Genomic DNA, 20,681 nt, shown 5'->3' on the forward strand with positions numbered 1-20,681 from the left:
AATATTAAAATACATTGTGTATCATGTTCATCATTTTGATATTGGATTGAAAAAAAATCAGTGAAGCTCAAAATGAAATGCTTATATTATTAAACTTACAACTTATTTATAATCAGTTTTTTGGCTGTTTACGTCAAAAATAACTTTTACTTGGAAGGCCTATTTATTTGTTTCACTATGAAGATTTTTTATCCTTTTTTAAAATAAATGTGTATTTTCATATTTCATATTTGTAAACTTTGCAGTAATCGATATATTATTAATTGGATGTTGTACAAGATTTTCATGTACTCTGAGGTAACACTTGCAGCTGGCTAAAACAACCATTTACCCTATCCCCTACTGCTGGATGAAAGAACTGGCCAATAAATGGGGTCCATATTAGGAAGCTAAATTGATGACATATTTTCCCCTGCCAATATATCCACGTAAATCCTAATCCATTTTTGCAATATTCAATAAGAACAAGTGAATCCATTAATAATTTTTGCAGCACAAAAACTGCATTCACTTAATAATGAACTCAGCGATAAAAATGAGCAAAAAATAATGTCTTACATGTGAGGATAAAGGCATATGTTTATTTGACCCCAAAAGGATAAGATTTTTTTTACATTTTAATTTTCGTTTCTCAAATTTTGAAATTCCTTTACAAGAAGAAAAGTTTGGGACATTTTAATTCAGTGGTAAGTTGCTTTAGCATTTATAGAGTAACTTTAGTATTGAAAATTTTATATTCTTTTGTCCCTGATAAAGTTTTCTGGGCTTAGCTTTGCTTGAGTTTGGATCGGAGATTAATTCAGGGTTCAATTTTGTACAGTACAACACAATTTATACAGATTTACTCGAAATTTAAAAATTTTGTATGATATAATTATAATATTCATCTGATTTTTTATTCCTAAAACAACAAGGTACAATATTGTAAGTAAGGTATCTTAATAATTGAATCCTATAAAAGTTAAAGTATATCCCTTTACTATATCTTATATTTACGCAATTTTTCAATTCTAAGTACAATTTTGTTTAGACTTACAAATTAATGTTCTGCTCATTAAGTTCTGATACTCTAGTTGATGTTCGTTTTACCTTCCTTCTGATTTTATGATGTTATCATCCTTGATTATCATTATTTATTAATTTTTCAAACTTGCGTGCAATATTTGGTCTACTGGGTGTCTGTCATCTTGTTTGTTGTAAGAAGAAGAAGCTCTTACAATGAATTATTACCTAATCTAGGTATTCATGTATGCCGGGGATCTAGGGATAGGACAATAAATAGCTCATAAATTATCATTGTCATCAAATTTATGTCTGTTATGCCCTGCCTTTATAAGCTGATTTATTACTAGAAAAATTATCCTAAAATTGATTTAATTCAAATTGTCGTATCCCCAAATTCCTGCATTTATGCACATATATTCCATCCTATGGTACTATTTTAGTCACAGCACTTTGACTAAATTTTATGCTTCTAAGATATTCAATTATTAAAGTAAAATAATAGAGGGAGCTTGAGCTAAATGTAACTCTCCTCTCAGGGCAGGGGCCCTGTCCCGACTTTTGATTGGGTCCATGAATTTAGCTTAAAAAGTCGGAAATATAGAAAAAGACGAGTTCCTACAAAAGGACAAAAAGCAATTGCTAGTACACGAAAGGGGTCTATGCCACTTGGGACAAGTAGTTGTCTGTATTACACATCTATACTGATACATCTATTATTCAACGAATATTAAGTTTTCACAATTAAATAGACTTTTGATGATTACTAAATATTATTTTCTAAAAAAAATGTAATTTTAAGAAAATGTCTTTAAAAGGTTTCTACTAAAAATTCCTGGAGCATCCTTCTTTATGTGTAGGAAAATTATGTATACATGAATATTAATGGATACAAATAGGCTTAGACGTACAAATTTACATTGTATCATACATTAAAAATATAAAGTGCGTGACAGTATACTTTAAAATCTTCTTTAAAAAAAGAATATTTTAATTTTGTTAGTTTCCTATTGGTCCTAAACAGGTTCAATGCTGTTTTTTTAAGGTGGGGGGAGATACAAAATATAGAATCTCTAATAAGTATTCCTCTAAAAAAGCATTAAAAAAAGAATACTGTCGTTTCAAGTAAAGACATACAAACCTTAAATATATAGAGATTATATTGCCCTCTAAAATCACATCAAAATTAATTAAAACTATCAAAAAAAGAACCATTCTTCTAGCCCTATTATAGCCAAAGTTAGAGGTTTTGCTAACTTACTAAGACCGACATACTAATGAGACAGAAGTGTCCTAGATTGATTAGGATCGGTTAGACGATTTTTAAACTGAAAGAGTTTTTTTTGCTGGCATACTTAGACGGACGGATAGACGTAAGGTTATCTTTCTTTTTTCTGCCCTACTTTATTTTCTCCAGTTGTGCTTGTTAAAATATTATTAACACAAACACCATACTAACCCTAACCCATGTTCGCTTTTTGGTTTAATTTCTCGCATCGTTGGTTAAAGAACTCTAAGTATTTCCTACCATTTTGTGTATCATGTAAAAACATACATTTTTAAAGTCTATAATGATGCGCTAAGATTAATGAATATAAACAGGACAGTTTATAATGGATGTAGAATATACGTGGATATTATGATAGGGAAAAAATTTAGTCTGCTAATATGGTCAGTTAATTCATCCAGTAGGAGGGAAGGAGATGGAATAAAGGGGGTGGAAAGAGGAAATCTAAATTTTAGCATGCTGCCTGTTTCAATTTATTAGAGAATAGAAAATCGGGTGGAAGATCCAAATAAAAATAAATCCATTCGGACAGTTTATTCAGAATTTTATCTTCCGAGCTTTAAAGTTAAAAAAATTATTTCTTTTCTTCTACTTATGATTGTATAATGTTATATAAGATCTCGGAAACAAGCTGAATAAATTTCTCTAAAATTTTCAGATAATGTTTGTTACGGTCCTGATCATTTAGAGGTATATAACACATAAAAAAAACAATACATGTAAAGAATAACTTTAATTTTCACGTAGCAGTTCTTAAAATGATGTTCTATTAAATATAATATGTATATTGGTTTCCCAGATTTTACAGGACACGCACAATCAGGTAGACAGCCTATTACTTCAGTTAACAGAAAATGTTCATGGAGTATCTTTTAAAGAGTAGATTAAAGTATATAATATTCCTTATATGATAAATTATGTTATAATATGTTAAAATATTGCTTTATCATCCTTTTATACATGTATGAATAAATGTTTTTGGCCGCTATGCATTTTCAAGTATTGCGTATTACTCTGTTTGATAGTTATCCAATAGTTCGTCCCTATTTTCAATTAGTTTTAAAATTTACTAAAATCTAATTTTCTGAATATTTAATAAAGAAAATAAGATATTATTAATTTCTGACAGAAGTCAGTGGGTTAAATAATACCATTAAACAATAAAAATAACATACTGTTGTAAATTGTTACCTATATTTAAGGACCTTTCTTTATTACCATAAATGTCACGCTTCTGACATAGCGCCAGAATAAATTTTTTTAAAGACAGGTCAATAATGAAAACGTCCAACACGATATCCAGCGGGTGCGCTATGACACACTATCTTTGGAATTTATAAAGACTCTTACCAATGCTGCACTTCACTTTGATGAATCTTAATTTTGATGAAAATCTCTAAAGGGGTAGTTTCACGAAATGCATTTGAACTTTATTTAGTGAACCGCATATTTTTTGATAGTTAATGGGTTAAATTATATTTATATGGCATATATTTGAAAAAATTTTAATTTTCTACCACGTAGTTTTGAAAATATCAAGACTTGAAAATCGTCTTTTTGTGATATATACAATTTAAAAGACAATTTTCAAGTCTTGATATTTTAAAAACTACGTGGTAGAAAATTGAAATTCTTTCAAATATATGCCATATAAATATAGTTTGTCCAATTAACCAGGAAAAAATATGCGGTTCACTAAATTAAGTTCAAATGCCTTTCGTGAAACTACCCCTTTAATTTGATTTTGAATTATTCTGGTTTAATTCAAACTCTTATTTTCCCCACAAAATTTTAAAATTCATTCAACCCTTTGCTTGAAAATCTATCCTTTTTATTTTTGCTCTCTCTCTCTCTCTCTCTCTCTCTCTCTCTCTCTCTCTCACCCTATCTATGTAGTCCAGATAATTCAATCAATTTTGTTTGATGGATTTTCAATCCCAAGTCTTTTGTACTAGGCCGCACACTAGCTTGCAATAAGACAAAGCTTGTAAAATCAAAAACACTTTAATTTACTATTTTTCCAAACATAAAAAGCTATACTTCAAATTAATTAAAAAATGAATATATTTAATATTTTCGACACTTTAAGTGTCATAAATGGTGTTCAAAAGCGCAACTTATTATAACGCACAGTTCAACCATACAGATAAAAGTTGTGCAATTAAATGGTTTGTTGTCTGCATTGGATTGTTGAACACTAATGTCAAGATCTGGCTCTTACTTATAACCAACAATCCCCCATTATTTTGCAATAAAGAAATAAAACAAGCTTTCCGTCTAAGTCATACAGACAGACAGACAGGCCACATTTGAAAAAAAGTCCTTTTTTAATCAATTGTGATTTAATGAAAAAATAGAAAAGGTTTGAAGAAAAGTGCTTGAATTCTTTTCCTCTTATTTACTTAGGAATAATTTAACAAATTTTAAGAGGGGAAAACTGAAAGGGTTAGATTTAGTCTAAATTTGATTTCTACTCCTTTTGAATTGAAAAGTGGTGAAAAACTCAATTTAAATTCTTTAAATTAAGGTAAGAAAATATTTAGAGGTTTATATTTAATTCTAATCCTAGTTAAATTTTGATTCAGGCCTGATGAAGGTTTTTTTTCTTTTGTAAATGTTTAACCTTGTTTATATACAATTCTTTTATCATGCCTAACTTCCACAGAAAAAAGTAAATGATATAAAAAAGTCCGGGAAATAAAGCAACTTATATAAAAATTTAAAAATAGAAGGAAAAAAATCAAAAAGCAATTCACTTTGTGTTAATATTGAAATTGCTTTACTTAATGAAATGTACAAAAATTTTTTTAGAAATTGTCTCTTACTACTTATGTAATATAACCGTTTCGAGATATTTTTTAACTTTAAATTCTAAAATTCTTGTTTTTGATTTGACAGATATCATTTAACCTTCAAAAAGAAATCCATGTAAAACTTAAACCTATTCCATATTGTAAATGTGGTCTTGGATACAGAGATAGGACATTGGGGGAGAATTTAATCTTCCCCCAAATATTTTTTGGGGAACTTTTTCTTTTGGAAGAGCATAATCAATGGTAAAAGAGTTGGATGTAGATTCACTTAAGTGTGATTGTCATATATCTGAGTCCCTGGGTGGTATGTATTGGAAGAGTGGTTTGCAAAGCACTCAAAATGATGACATGAATCAAAAGCCTTCGGTATATCCACAAACCTTATTATGTTGGTCTACACACACTCACACGCTATAAAGGAATACAAAAATAGTACACACACACAGATACACAGACACTCAAAATACACATAGAAATATTTTTCATCTAAATGGAGTGAAATTTAGATAACAAAATGGATAAATAAAACAAGGAGAGTGGCCTTCAAAAGGAGGGGAGGAAGGTGAGAAGGACAGTTAGATTAAAAAGACAGAGGGAAAAGATAGAAACAGGGAGATAAAGAAAGGGGAAAAAGAGAAGTTAAAGGGAAATGAGAGAAGCATGAATGGGGATTGCCTTTAATAAGGGAAGGTAAAAAAATCTTTGAAATAATGACAGACAGTCAGACATTAATTACTTGTAGGGTAGCTTTTCTTTTAACAATAAATTTACTTGAGTATATAAAAATTTGTAATTGATAGTATTGCATGATATAATAATGTAAAAAATGAAATATTAAAATACAATATATTGTAATTGCACATAAAATATAAAAATATTTTTATAAATTGCAAAATATTCTTATATGTATTTTTAAAATCACACTGCAAAACAAAAGTGCTATCATTAAAAAAAACTACAAAGATATTTATAGAAAAGTTTTGCTACAGAAGTATATCATTTTCAGTAAATGTCAACCTAGAATTTCCCCCCAGGATTCTAAAGGAATAAGAAAATGGCTAATAAATTGATGTACATATATCCCCAATGATGATAAACAAAATAAAAATAAACAAATTTCTGTATATTACAATTAGTAGATAAAACGTTTGGATACTTATCTTATGAACCAACCAACAAAACAAAATTCCGTAAAAGTCACAAAAGATGTTAATCTAACTAATAAGAAAACGTTATTGTAATAATTAACCCAATGTCCCCTTCCTCCCTGAGATGTATCACAGAGTCAACCTAGAATTTCACCCATACGGGGTGTCATCTATATCTACAGAACATCTATTAATTAGTTTATGTTTGGTTAAGTTATGTTGGTTAAGATTTCAAAAGAACTAAACCTCCAAGGGGCTAGGATCTTGTTATCTGTTAATGGGTGTAATCCCGTAGGGTTTTATTATAATGGTACCCTATTCAAGGAGGGGGGGGACATTGGGCTATTTATTACACTAGTTCCAAAGTCGTAAATTAACGTTTTCTTCTTTGTTTGCTTAACAACCTTGTGTGACTTTTATTGAATTTTGATTGGTTAGTTCATGTAGTTGAGTGTCCAAAGGTTTCAACAGTAAATTGTAATATACAGAAAAGGTAACTTTGTGTATCATCATTGTGGATGTACATCAATTTATCAGCCATTGTCTCATCCTTTTAGATCCTTGAACCCCATAGCACATATAAAGATGACAATAATAATATTTTACTACAAAGAGAATAAAGGAATAACACAAAAGGCAGTACAAAAGTAGTACATTGACATACATATTCATATTTATATGGCTTACTTTATACTTTATATTTTTTTACTGAAAGGATAGATCAATTGAATATAGAGTAATCTTATAAAAGAAAATATAATATTTAAATTTATTATAATGAAGAAGTATGGCAATCTATATTAAATTGATCTTTATCTAATTGCCAGTGTTACATACCACTATTAACATAAACACACAATTTTGCTTTTCTTTCCATATAACTATCCTTGCTCTATCCCTTCCTATTTAGCCCAGTGAGAAAGGGCACATTAGATTGTAAACTAAAATGGTACCTAAAGTTTTCAATGCTCATTTTCTTATTCCTTTGCTTAAAAACTTTAGATACAATTATTTAATATTGATTGGTTTGTTAATGTTCAATCTTTTCAATCTTTTATTTTAACCTTCAGAAAGAGTAGTTTTGTTTTTCATCATTAGGGTTGATATGAATTTATCGTCCATTGTCTTATCCCTTGTCTTAAGTTATATATGTAACTAACCTCCAAGTCTAAGTTCAGCAGAAGCTTGTAGTTCTAGGTTAGCTCGGGTCACAAAGCACTGGTACATCCCATAGTTCTCACGTTCTAGAAATATAAATAGGTTAGCTCATGTCACAAAGCACTGGTACATCCCATAGTTCTCACGTTCTAGAAATATAAACGGGTAGCCCAAGTCACAAAGCACTGGTACATCCCATAGTTCTCATATTCTAGAAATATAAATAGGTTAGCTAGGGTCACATAACACTGGTACAACCCATAGTTCTCACGTTCTAGAAATATAAATAGGTTAGCTCGGGTAACATAGCACTGGTACATTCCATAGTTCTCACGTTCTAGAAAAATAAATAGGTTAGCTCATGTCACAAAGCACTGGTACATCCCATAGTTCTCACGTTCTAAAAAAATAAATAGGTTAGCTTAGGGCTTATAACACTAGTACAACCCATAGTTCTCACGTTCTAGAAATATAAACGGGTAGCCCATGTCACAAAGCACTGGTACATCCCATAGTTCTCACGTTCTAGAAATATAAATAGGTTATATTGGGGTGGTAAAGGTGGGTGTTGTTTTTTTCCCTTTGTTTACATGAAAGGTTTTATACCCTTAGCAATTTGCTGTGCCAGCCATTTATTCAAAATAAGCAATGATAAGAAATATAAAAAACCTCTATGGCTTTTAATTTGCTATAATACTGGGAGCGATTTTCAGAAAAATCCAAATTTCCAAGAAGGTATTTTTTGTTATATTGTGGGGGTTAAAGTTGGGATAAATCTTGTATTAGGATCTAACTTTAAAAGAATTGTATATTAAGGGGGGGAATGAAAAAAGTTGATTGATTAAAATAGACCCAAATCAATGTTTACCAAAATCAAGGTTCCTATTCTTTTATGTTGATTTTGGCTTTTTTATTATTTAATAAATAATAAAAAAGATAAAATTAAATTCTGTATTAAAATATCCTGACTATGAATTGTTAAAAAATTGAAAGAATTGTCTAACAAATATCTGACATGCAATAATTTTAATACATTATCTAAAAAATATTTTTTTTTCATTTTTACTTGAAGATAGTTTTAAAACGGTTCTTCTATTCATTAAAAATGTTAGTATGGCTTTTTTCTGTATAGTTACTTTTTCCATGAAAGCGAAACCCTTAATCATAATCTACATAAACATAATACAATACAAGTTTTTTTTAAATGTAAATTGCTTCTTCGCTTGTAAATTAATTACAAAAACAAAGTATTGACTTAAGTATACATAAATTCTACCATATTTTTAGTAGCGACTACTCTATAATTTGAAATGTCCGTCTGTCCGTATGTCCGTCTTAGTTTGGGGGAAACGTGATTTTCTCGGCTCCTAAAAAGATAAAAGGCTGAAATGTTTTGACAACATTCCCATTATCAAGGAGCACAATTAACTATAAAACATCAATGGCGATAGGACCGCTTTTGTATTTTTCACATTTTTCTCCATATCTTTGGTGTTTATGGTCCGATTTCCAAAATTTTTTCAGTTATAGAATCAGAATTAAATTTCCTGTCGTTTCAAGAAAACAACTATGACGTTCAGACTGCCTTTAAGCAGGTTTTAGGCTATTTTTGTATTTTTCACATTTTTCTCCATACCTTTGGTGTTTATGGCCCAATTTCCAAAGTTTTTCAGTTTTATATATCAAAATTAAATTTCAAGAACACATCAATGGCGGTCAGACTGCCTTTTTGCAGGTTTTTTGGCTATTTTTATATTTTTCACATTTTTCTTCATATCTTTGGTGTTTATGGTCCGTTTTTTTTTTAAATTTTTGTAGTTAAAAATATCAAAATTAAATTTCCCGTTGTTCTGAGCATCCAGTATGTAATTTACTTTGACCGTCAGTCTGTTAGTCATAGTACTGAAATATAAATTAATATTAAGAAATTAAAAACAAATGTTGAAAAGGTTTCGTGATTTTTTCCTAATATACATGCTTATTTAATTATTTATGCTTCGCTACTTATGGGTGTTGTCATCCTTGTTTCTATATATCCTCATGCTTATAAATAAAGTTGCATTTAATAACAGACATTCATACAAACTCAAAGTGTAAAAAAGCTTTTCAACTAAAAAGTAGAGCACAAAATTGAAGAATAAAATTGAATCCTATTTTATTTTGTATCTCTCAGTAGCAAAGCCACTGTAATGTTAATATGTCCGTGCGTTTTTATCAAGTCGGTTGATATGCTTGGTCGATTTTAATGGGAAACGTCTGAATAATTTGTGATAATCCATCTTGTTACTTGGTCTTCCGTCCGTACAAAACGTAGCACTTTATGACACATTAAACTTAAAGATTATTGACCTGTTTGTATTTTTACAACGCTTCGCACTATATTGTAATGTATGATGTCATCCTTGTCTATTTTGTATTTGTTCAGTATGAAAGAGGTTAGTGAACCTTACTCAAATTGCATTGTAAAGCAAAATATCATTTGGAATTTGTATTCTAAAAGTTACAGGTGTGGCTCTGACATAGCAAGATATCATTTGAAATTCGTATTCTAAAAGTTACAGGTGTGGCCCTGATATAGCTAGATATTTTAAAACAAAATATCATTTATAACATGTATTCTAAAAGTTGCAGATGTTGCTCTCTCATAGCCAGATACCACTTAGAATTTGTATTCTAAAGGTGTGGCTCTGTCATAGCTAGATCTTGTAAAGCAAAGTATCATTCAGAATTGATAGAGCATACTAGAAGCAGAGTTAGGTATTGTAGAACAAAATATTTCTTGGCAGCCTTTTCAATATAAAGTATATAAGTTCATATCTATCTAGCTATTTTTAAGCAACACTAAAGTTTTGAAAAGATGTGAACTTGAGTTCGGAATACATCTTCCTAACAAAAGACTTTGCCATGGATTGGGAGATATTGCATATTTAAAAATTTATTTTGTTTATCCGTACGTCCGTTCGTCAGTCATTTGCGCTAAGGGAAAAATGTAATCTTTACAACTGCTAATTAAAGTAAACTGCTGATTTTGTGAACTCACAAAACGCATGATTTTCTAAAGGTTCTGTGATTTTCTAAAATTCATCATATACTTTTGAATTTTTCTTTATCTATGACAACTAAACATCTTCTCTATTACTCACTATGTTTGTTTGTCCATCCATGGTTTTTGTGCTTTACTAATTATGGAAGTTGTCATCCTTGTTTTATAGAATTGTGTTTGTACTTTCCCTATATTCCTGAGTTTGTAAAGTTCCAAGTATTTATCAACTAAATACTTTTTAGTATTCAGGGGACAATTTTCAATATATAGACTTCTTTTCAACAAGAAATAAAGATGATTTTTTCTATTTGTATTAAATATAAATGGGTGACTTTAATATTTTACAAATAAAATCTTTTTACTAGAATCATATGATAATAAAAATCATAGACACATTTTTAAAATAACTATATTGATTCCTGGGTATAATTTACAAATTTTTAATAAAAAACTTCCGTTTGTTGATTAGTTAGACATTTAACATTTATTATTTATATGCATGTAGTTCTCATAATTTGAAAAGGTTGATTCTTAGGAAGATTAGGCATTGTATGACAAGCAGAGCATCTTTATAATCAATAAGATATATAAGTTGGAAAGAATTTTAATGTTAGAGGGAGATTTGAAATCTGCATTAAATTTTAAGGATTTTTAATAAAATTCGTTTTTTTTTTGTATAATTCTTTATCTAAAAGCGGAAATACAATTTAAGTTCATTAATTTTGACCAATAGGATTAGTGGATTGAAAATTATCTCCACTCTGATAGAAGAAGCTTAAGTGTCGCACATCATTCAACCAATTAGAACGCAGGTAGTTTCCAACCCACCTATCCTATTTTATAAAAAAAAATCTTTAAAATTTGATGCAGATTTCAAATCTCCCTCTAACATTAAAATTCATTCCAACTTATATATATCCTAATAATCAAGTCTAAAAACGTTAATGCATTGATATAAAATCTATCGTATTTCAGCATTTTCAACGAATATTTATTGTTTATATGAAAACCAGGGAAAACAAAACTGGCATTATTTTTATGATTTTATTACAACATTCGTAGAAATTGTCTGTTGTAAGAGTCTATATATTATTTTTCCCTATGGATGAGATTCCTTCTTAATCCAGCGGATATTATTCGGTTTCGAAAGAAACATTCCGGTTCCTTAGCATCAAAACTCAAAAGTAAAGTCACTCTAGATTTTTAAATGTTGGCTGTATTATATTAGTATTGTCCAGAAAAACAATTCTTTTTGACAAAAATGTTGCTAAACTATAACAAAATCTAAACATTTATTCTTTTCCCTAAACAGAGAACTATAGTGAAAACTAGCCAAATTGAAGGAAAATGGGAAGCAATTGATAAGATTGGTATACTTATTATACAGAGGGAAGAAAAGAAAATTTATTTTAGAGCCTGCAATATAGAATCACTTTTAGGGTTTATTGTATGAATTTACATCACATTTATCTCGGCAGACAACAACGAATTTTTTCTTTCACCATTTTATAATTTGTTTATATGTTATAATTAATAGAAATGAATTATAATATTTCTTTTCTTCAATTCAGAGCAAAATAGTATGATAACATGGTAATTTATAATGTTGCCAGGCATTAAATATGTTACCTATATTATCAAATATCTTTAGACTTCGTCTGTTCTGAAAAATACTTAGGGAAGATAAGCATTGTAAAAAACATGAATTATAATGTTGCTACGTCTAAAATATGTTACCTATATTGAATATCTGTAGGGTTTGTCTGTTCTGAATGATGTTAGGAGACGGTACAACCAATTCTCCATCTTTTCTCCAGATTATTGAAGCTCTAAAAACATACATTTAAAAATATGGATTCATTAATACTTTGATCTTACACCAGATAAACATGTACTAAAATAAAATGAAATCTAAAGCTGGCTAAATAATAATCATTTTAATTAAAAACTTTAGTTATAGAACAGATTTGCATGTAAAACCCGAGGTATCTGTATTCTATTGTAATGTAAATGAAGATAGAATACGTGTACAAAAGTTTAAACTATTTTATACAACATCTCTCAGCGGTATTGGTGACATGTATTTAGAAAATTAGATAATATCGAAGCCTTTTAAGCTATACGATAATATGGCAGTATTAGTGATTCAATTGTGAGAAGGCAGAAAAAAAGCCTCAAATCATCTGGACATGATTTTTTTACTTCGCGCTCTCACACAAAGTACTCTGTTGAGCTCTGAAACACCCCCTCCCACTATTTTAAATAAAATCTAATGTAAGGGGGGAAGAGGGTGTTCTTTGTTTGTTTGTTTTTTACTTAAGTCATGTAATGGTTTCTTATATTGGTTACTTGGTTGTTAGTTAATGCACTGCAGGTGTATAGGCCCCACATGCTTAGAGCCCCCAGATAGGCATTGGAAAAAAACACCAGCATTCAACTTTTAAAAAAATAATAGGGAGGGGAGGGTGCTCGACCTTTTAGTTTCCACAGCAAATATCAACAGCTAAATTGATAAATGTTTTTCCTAATATAGGTCTTACTCTGTGAGCACGTATATACAAAGTTTAAACTGTTTTCACCTATCTTATATTGCCCAGGCCCCAGCATTACAGGGATCCAAAGGGATAAGAAAATGGCTCATAAATTGAAATACATACTCAATAATAATGTACAAAGTTACCCCTTTTGTAGATTACAATTAGTTGTTTGAACGTTTGGATCAAATTCAATATAAGTCTTCAAAGTTGTTAAGCCAAGGAATAATAAAACGTTATTATAAAACTTTGGGGACTAGTGTAATAACAGCCCAATGTTCCCTCCCTCCCTGCCAGCAATAGCAGCCCAGACAAACTTTTTTTGCTGAGAAAATAGTTGATCCACTTTTTACTTCCGACAATTTGAATGCATTGATCCATCTTTAGTTTTTTTTTCCAAGGATTGTAGGATTTTATAAACCAAAGACAATTAAGTCCATGTAAAGTAGCCGCAACGAACTTCGAATATTATCCTATTATTAAAGTAGTACAGTTTTTTTCCCCTTAGCTTAAGATTTCTATAACTAATAACATAATGAGTTTTTTATTTTAGAAGTTTTTAAAGTTTTAGGAGCACCGTTAGTTGTTGAAAAAATAGAAACCGGTTTGAAGTGTTTGAAGTGTATGTGTGTTTTAACTAAGAAATATATTGACGGACTGTCCGATACATCCAAGTTGTATAATAACTACGCTACTTCCAAAGAAAATGTTATTTTCCCTTTTATCCTTGTGTTTGTATGAGATAGAAGTGTACGTTTTTATTGTAAATTTCTCCTGTATTATATAATACTGCACTATTTCAAGGAACTATACAATTTCATTCAAATAGATTCCACAGAAATAATGGATAGATTGGAACAATTCATATTCTATAGTAAATAAATCAAATATTTTTATGTCTTCCGACTTCATTTAAATCATAAATGTAAATTACGCTACTGAAAATTTTAGTAAGGGACAGGGGGCCTATCTTAATAAATTTTACCAATGTGGAAATTAAAACATTGTTTAACCCTTAACGGTCGAGGGGGGGGGGGGGGAAGGGGCGTTGAACGCCCTTCATCCGGTTTTTTCTATCTCATTAAAGAGCCCAAACTGCTTGACTTTTTAAGTGTGGGTATGACACATAACTGAGCGTTTGAATTTTTTGAAAATCTCCATCCTGGCGGGCACAGGATGCCAGCAAACCTGGCAGGGTCATCCAAGTAAAGAGCAAAAATATTTTTTTGACTTAAACAAAGCATTTTATCTTACCAAAATATTAAACTATCCTCTAGTAGTACATCCTTATATTAAATACAGGTGTTCAAGTCAATTTTAGGTTCCAGGTATGATCCTGCAGGTCCTGATCCTCCAGGTTTCCAGAAATCTTTAAAAGGCTCCTGTGTCCGCAATTTGTGACTTAGAGACTTCAAATTTTAAGCTTAAGCTTTTCTTACATGTCTACATGATGTATTAAAATTTCATAAAGATCCGCCGCCGTTTTCCCGCCGACCGCCGACTGCGGCGGCTGACAGCTGCCAAGTACAGCTGCAGCCGCTGAAATTTATATTTTGATATTTCAAATATAAAGTTTACATAAAGATAAACATTTTCTGCAAAAAAAAATTTCTTCTAGCTTCAAAAATAAAAAAATTACAGCCGTTTGAAATTTTTAAGTAAAAAAGACCTAAAAACGAACCCGGTATTAGTGTCTTAGAAATTATCTTAGTGACGTAAAAAAAATAGGATGTGTCGATACTACTAGGATTTTTAAGAATTGTTAATAAAGGCCTGAAATCAAGATTTTTTGTGCTTTTAAAAAATATTAAAAATATTTCTAAAAATTATTTTTGCTCACTTTTAAAAAACAAAATCAACTTTTTTTTATTTTTTTTTATAAAATTATCTTTCAAAATTGAAATAAGATCTATCAGCTGATATTGTACTTCTTACATAACTCAAGAGTTGACTTACAATGTGTAAATATTTTATAGATTATTTAGCAAAATAATAAAAAACCTATATGTAATTTCGTGATTAATAATTGGCTTAATCTTACATTAAACATTGAATGATTTTAAATAATTTTCAAATATTTGCTTTTATAATTATACTTATTGTATAAACACCTCATAAGTTAGCGCAAAATGCTATATATTTTATCACATATGAGCTATTTTTTAAGCCAGCTTTTTAGTCAAAATTTCAAACCAATAACAATTAAATCAAAAGATATTAGGTTAAAACTATATATAAACGAGAGTAAAGAAATAAGATATTGCTATCAACAACAACAAAAAAGGGTTTTGTCTAGTTTTTGGTAAAAATAACGCATATTTATCATTTTAAATTAAAGCTATCTTTTCAAGATTACATCTATAAATTCGTCTGTATTTTCTAACTTATACCTGTTACCATGAAAAATCAATTGATTTTCCATAATAATTTTATTTCTATATTAAATTTAGAGACAGCTAATTTTTCTTTAAATATAATGAGATGTTTATCAGAAATTTTTAATTAAGCATAATAATGTATATAAAAAAAAGACAATTACGAATAAAATTAAACAATCAATTATTAGATTATTTATATCAATAAATTTAACGGAATTTGAACGTAATTGTTAAAAAAGCTAGCTTAAACAGTTTTGCCATTAAAAAATAACCTTCTTTATGAATGGTACATTCTAACAAGGGTAATGATATCCAGTAGAGCAACATATTTAACAAATATGTCTTTAAATAATCAGTCTATTTAACAAATATCTTTTTAAAATGCATAAGTTATATTACCTCTCACAAGATTGTTTAGTCCTTTGACACTGTACATAATTATTATTTGATTGATCTATCCTTAATTTTTATTCATATTCAATTTTATTGTTTGTATATAAATATTTAATACCTGTATTATAATACGGTTATTATTTTTTTTTTGCTATGTTTTTATAAAATAAATATCTAAGCAAATGTTACCAATTCTTATAATTATCTGGAATTGAAAAGAATTACTTTCATTCGGTTGCTAAAAAGAGGAGAAAAAGAAATGTATTGAGTCAGATAGTAGCCTTAACCTGTACAGCTTTACATTTATTTCATAGATAAATTGAAATTGAAATTAGATAAAATTATTAATTGATTTTAGATTATTAAACAAGACATGTTAGAATTATCCTATCAATTTCAAACTCTTCATGATGATTCCTATGACAGTTAGGTATAATTTAGAAAGCAACTCTATCATTGTTAACAGAAAGTCAGTACGTCCATTTAAAACATGCTTTGTGTGTTTTTTTGGCTGCTATTGAAGAAAAACAACTGAAATTTTTAGTGAAAATGTCTTTTAAGGGGTGTTTTAATGTATTTTTTTTTACAGTAGCTTTTAATGGATTATTTTAGGTTAGGTTAGGTGATTGCCCTGCAGGGTTAGGAAAATGGCCCCGCATGGATAGAGCCCCCCCCCCCCCCCGCAGTGGCTAGAAATAGGATAAAATCTACTGTGAAAATACCAAGAAACGTCCCTTAAGAGGCATTGTCATGAAAGGGACTATACCCAAGATATATGTGCATCTACTTAACGACTTCCAAAATTTGAGTGTGCCCTCAAGTAATCACCCCTTCCCCCCCCCCCCTGCATCTACTCTATACATTATTTTGTCTGTCTGACTGTCGGTCATGCTTAAAAAACCTTATTGTTGGAGAAATGTTATTTTCACGACTGCTTTTTTAGATAGCCAGCTGTAAGTTTTAGTCAAGATACCTTATATTTATACAGATCTGCTCCATATATTTATTGTCTGTCTGGCTGACAGATATACTTAAAAGGACAATTTAGTTTAAAAATTAAAAAATTTAAAAAATGTTGGTGGTTTTTTTTCTAAGCGCGTGAGGGTGAAGGTACCCTATCCTAAAATAGTTATAAACCTTCCCATGACCTATGACCTATGTCCCTGCAAAGGAGAAGCATATTAGTTAGGAAGATCCTTCCATATAAATAGACACACACACACACAAACATTCTTTTACTTTGATATAAGGATTAGCATTTTGTTACTGTATCCTATTACTAGCGGCTACGCCTTAGAGGCCTCTTGGGGCACTTGAGGAGGAGAGAGTCCAATTTAATAAACCAATTTATTTTTCTAGATTTTAAAAGAAAAAGACAAACAAACCAGGGATAAGGGATGGGAAACGTAGGAAAATATTATTTCAGGCCTATTTCAAGCCTAGGCCTATTTCTAGCCTAATAAACCAGTTTTGGGATGGCGCAGTGCTTCGTATAAAACGCTAATAAAAAAGCTGTGTGTGTGTGTGTAGATAAAGTATAGAATCAAATTCAGGTAGCTAGTTTAAAGTAAAAAACATAACTTTTTATAAACCTATATATTAATGGCTTTTGTTAAAATGAAGTTTTTTCTCTCCCAAAATTTTTTTATCTTTTACTTTGGTAATTTGAACTGTCAGAAAGCTATCGTTGGGTTTCCCTCAGATAGATTTTAGTTTGTATTATTTGCATTTTTATTAATGAGTAAAAATTTTATTTGAAAATTTCATTGCTAATTAAAATTCAAAATAAATAAATTAATATGCACTTGGGTAACATTCTATCAAGTATTCTTTGGGTAGTGATATATTTGTACTGTGTTGTATTGTGTATTGTACATATATTAGGGTTAAAGTGTTGTATCAATTTCGTATTAAATTTTTAAAATTCAAAATACAACATCTAATTTATAAACTACCAAATGAAAATTCGTAGCTACCTCCTTTCCAAAAAATAATCCCGTTATTTTTGTTTTTTTCTATATGGCCCTTTTTTAATGTTTAACTCTAAGCAGATTTAATAATTAAGCTAATGTGATCTAACACCATTTATATTTATTTTTTAGTAGCAGACGAAATCATTATTTTTTCTAACATTGTCTGCTTCTAAAATTTTCGCCAATTGGTGATTGGTTGTTAAAAACAGGCCGATTCTTATTGGTTTAGAGCTATAGCTACTTGGGAGCGTCCGCCAGTTTGATAGTAATTTGTAATAGTTGCAATATCCCTTTAGAATCTAGGCCGGGACCTAATTAATGGCCAGGTTTCCTATCCCTTATCCCTGCAAACAAACAAACAAAGAGACAGACAAACAGACATCCTGTTACTTTATTATATCCTATTATATAAATTAGTAAGCTAAGCTTTTTTTGACTGTAGCAACGGATCTTGTTAACCGCTGAACCTAAAGGGTTCTTCTTTACAGTGAAGCTTATTATAGGTATAGAGAAGTTTATAACTACTTAGGAAGAGGGCTCTCCACTCTCAAAAAAAAATAACACTTATAAAAAAAGTACCATCTCCGCAATTTTACTTCTTTGTTTTAAAACTTAAATTGAAAATTGGAAGAATGAACTTTCCCCCTTACCACCCTAAAAGCTTCTAGTGATGTTACTGCTAGTGATAATATATTATAGTTTTTATCAACATAATATGCGGATTTTAAGAAAAATTTAATCAAATATGCGGACTTTTTTCAACCTTTTTTTGACAACATTTATTAGACATATTAGAATTATACTATTGATTTCAAATTTTGCACGGAAGTATGTCCTTTTACTGTATGCTATATTTACGCAATTTTGCAACAAATTTATGTGCAATTTCATTTAGACTTCAAAATTAATATTCTGCTTATTAAGTTCTGACACTCTAGCTATTGTGCGTTTGTTCTACCTTCTGATTTTTGTGCTTCGTTTTTATGGATGTTGTCATCCTTGTCTAGAAAATACAAATTTATTAATCTATGGTAGAAAGTACAGAGAGTATAAATTATTTCCTACATTTTCTTTATCAATTATCAATTATCAATCACCTCTATTATCCATCTCTTTTTTAGGGGTTACCTTTCCCACCTCCCCTCTAATCCCTCGTTTTTAGTTACGTCACTAAGATAATTTCTAAGACACTAATACCGGGTTCCTAAAAACAAAGGTTGTTAAATAAATGGTGAAGGAAGCGAAAATTAGCTTTGACTTACTTAAGGTCGGAAATTCATCATAGCACAGGGGACTACTAATACAAACTTCTTTTAAGGATTAATAATGTTATATCTTTTTGACTTTTCGTCAACTAAAGGTTGGTTATTACAGATCTCCCTTATCCCTGAAAGGAATATATGTAACTTCTTGTTACAAGAGAACAAAAGAGACCTACCTAGTTTCAATTCAAAATAATGGATTCTTGCAAAGATAACTTTCAAAGAGAATATAACACATTCTTCTTACAAGTTTTTTTTTGTAGCAAAGCTACAATATAATTAATTTCGTCAGTAAGTAAAGCTATGGGGGAAATGTAATCTCATCTTTGGTTTTATTAGACTTTATACAGAGAAAGCTAGTGTAAAGATAAAAAAGTATATATTATTCTCATTTATTTTAAAAAATTAAATTACTTAGCTGGGATTTTGGTTATACAATAACTAGCGGCTACGCCCATAAAGGCCTCCAGGGGCGCTTAAGTTGAAGGGTAGGTCACAACCCCAGTTTTTTTTTAGTTTTATATTGAAAAATGAATTTTATGGGTAGTTTGATTTATCCTAGGAGGATTGTGGTGCCCTCCCCAAAAATAGTTACAAATCTTCCAAGGACCTATTAAAGCTACAATATAAAGGAGAATCATATTAGAGCGGCGGTTCGCGAGACAAAAATCCTATTACTTTTACACAAACCTATTATGGTAGTTGGAAAGAAAAAAAACACTACAAACTCTAAATCTATTGATCCGTCACTATTAAAAATAAAGTTTCTTTATGACACTGTCAAGTTTGAAGTTTTGCATTTTTTTTGTCTCTCATTTTAATATTCCTGATAGAAATAACCTTGAACGTCAATTAGAAATTATACAGTCCTTATCCAGAACCTTGCAATGTCTTGAAGCTTATATTAAAATTCATCCTAACGACTTACTCATTACTGAATGGATTAATGATTATCAGCACCAATTTATTAACATGTGTAATAACTTTCCACCTATAACATACTTTCTAAGATATGATTCCCTTTATGAATATGATGCTATCCTTGAAAGTTTACTTAATACTATTAAAAATACCACTATCTCTTTTCAAGCAAATTATCTGAAAAATTTAAGAAAGGAAAAACTCTTACTATCAAATGAACTTGCAGTATTGCGCAATAGCAACAAATTTTTTACCCATCGCTTTAAAATAGTTGAAGAAAAGTTGTTACACATGGAGCATCAAGAAAATCTAAGATATATTGAAGATAGTAGATACTTCTCTATCCTAAATTGCGAAAAACCGACAAAAAAATTTTCTGAACTTTTAAAAAATGAAAAAAATTATCATTCGCTTTCAAATATTAGGGACTATGATGGTAATGAGATAAAGTATGATACCGATAAGAAAAAGTTTATTTCTGACCACTTTAAAAAACAATTTAGTACACCTGCCTTCTCAGAAATTTCTATATCTGATTTTTTAGGTTGCGATATTAATGACCCCTCGTTAAACTCTTATAAACTTAATGCTGATGATAGGGATAGATTGGAACTTCCAATTGATATTGCTGAAGTAGAGGAAGTCCTAAAAAACGCAAATCTTAATAGTTCTGTTGGTCTTGATGGTATTCCTATGAAAGCTCTTGTTGTTTTTTGGGAGCTTATAAAAGATATTACTGTTCTTGCTTTTAATTCTATGTTTGATAAA

The 20,681-nt window shown here is 29.8% G+C and overlaps 1 protein-coding gene across 4 annotated transcripts in view; it reads right to left on the reverse strand.

The window, feature by feature from the left end:
- The window catches only part of LOC145319615 (cell adhesion molecule Dscam2-like), a 194,267-nt gene that overhangs the window by 113,324 nt on the left and 60,262 nt on the right, over nt 1-20,681 (reverse strand). For all 4 annotated transcript variants that reach the window (XM_080161875.1, XM_080161853.1, XM_080161884.1 and 1 more), the window contains exons 12-13: nt 12,190-12,281; nt 7,412-7,495 (exon numbers count right to left, since the gene is read on the reverse strand). In XM_080161875.1, the coding sequence (XP_080018001.1) occupies nt 7,412-7,495; nt 12,190-12,281 (176 nt within the window). The remainder of the gene's footprint in view (nt 1-7,411; nt 7,496-12,189; nt 12,282-20,681) is intronic.

Source organism: Acartia tonsa, chromosome 1 (genome assembly GCF_053477335.1).
Source record: "Acartia tonsa isolate MP-2025a chromosome 1, ASM5347733v1, whole genome shotgun sequence".
In the NCBI taxonomy this organism is placed as follows: domain Eukaryota; kingdom Metazoa; phylum Arthropoda; class Copepoda; order Calanoida; family Acartiidae; genus Acartia; species Acartia tonsa.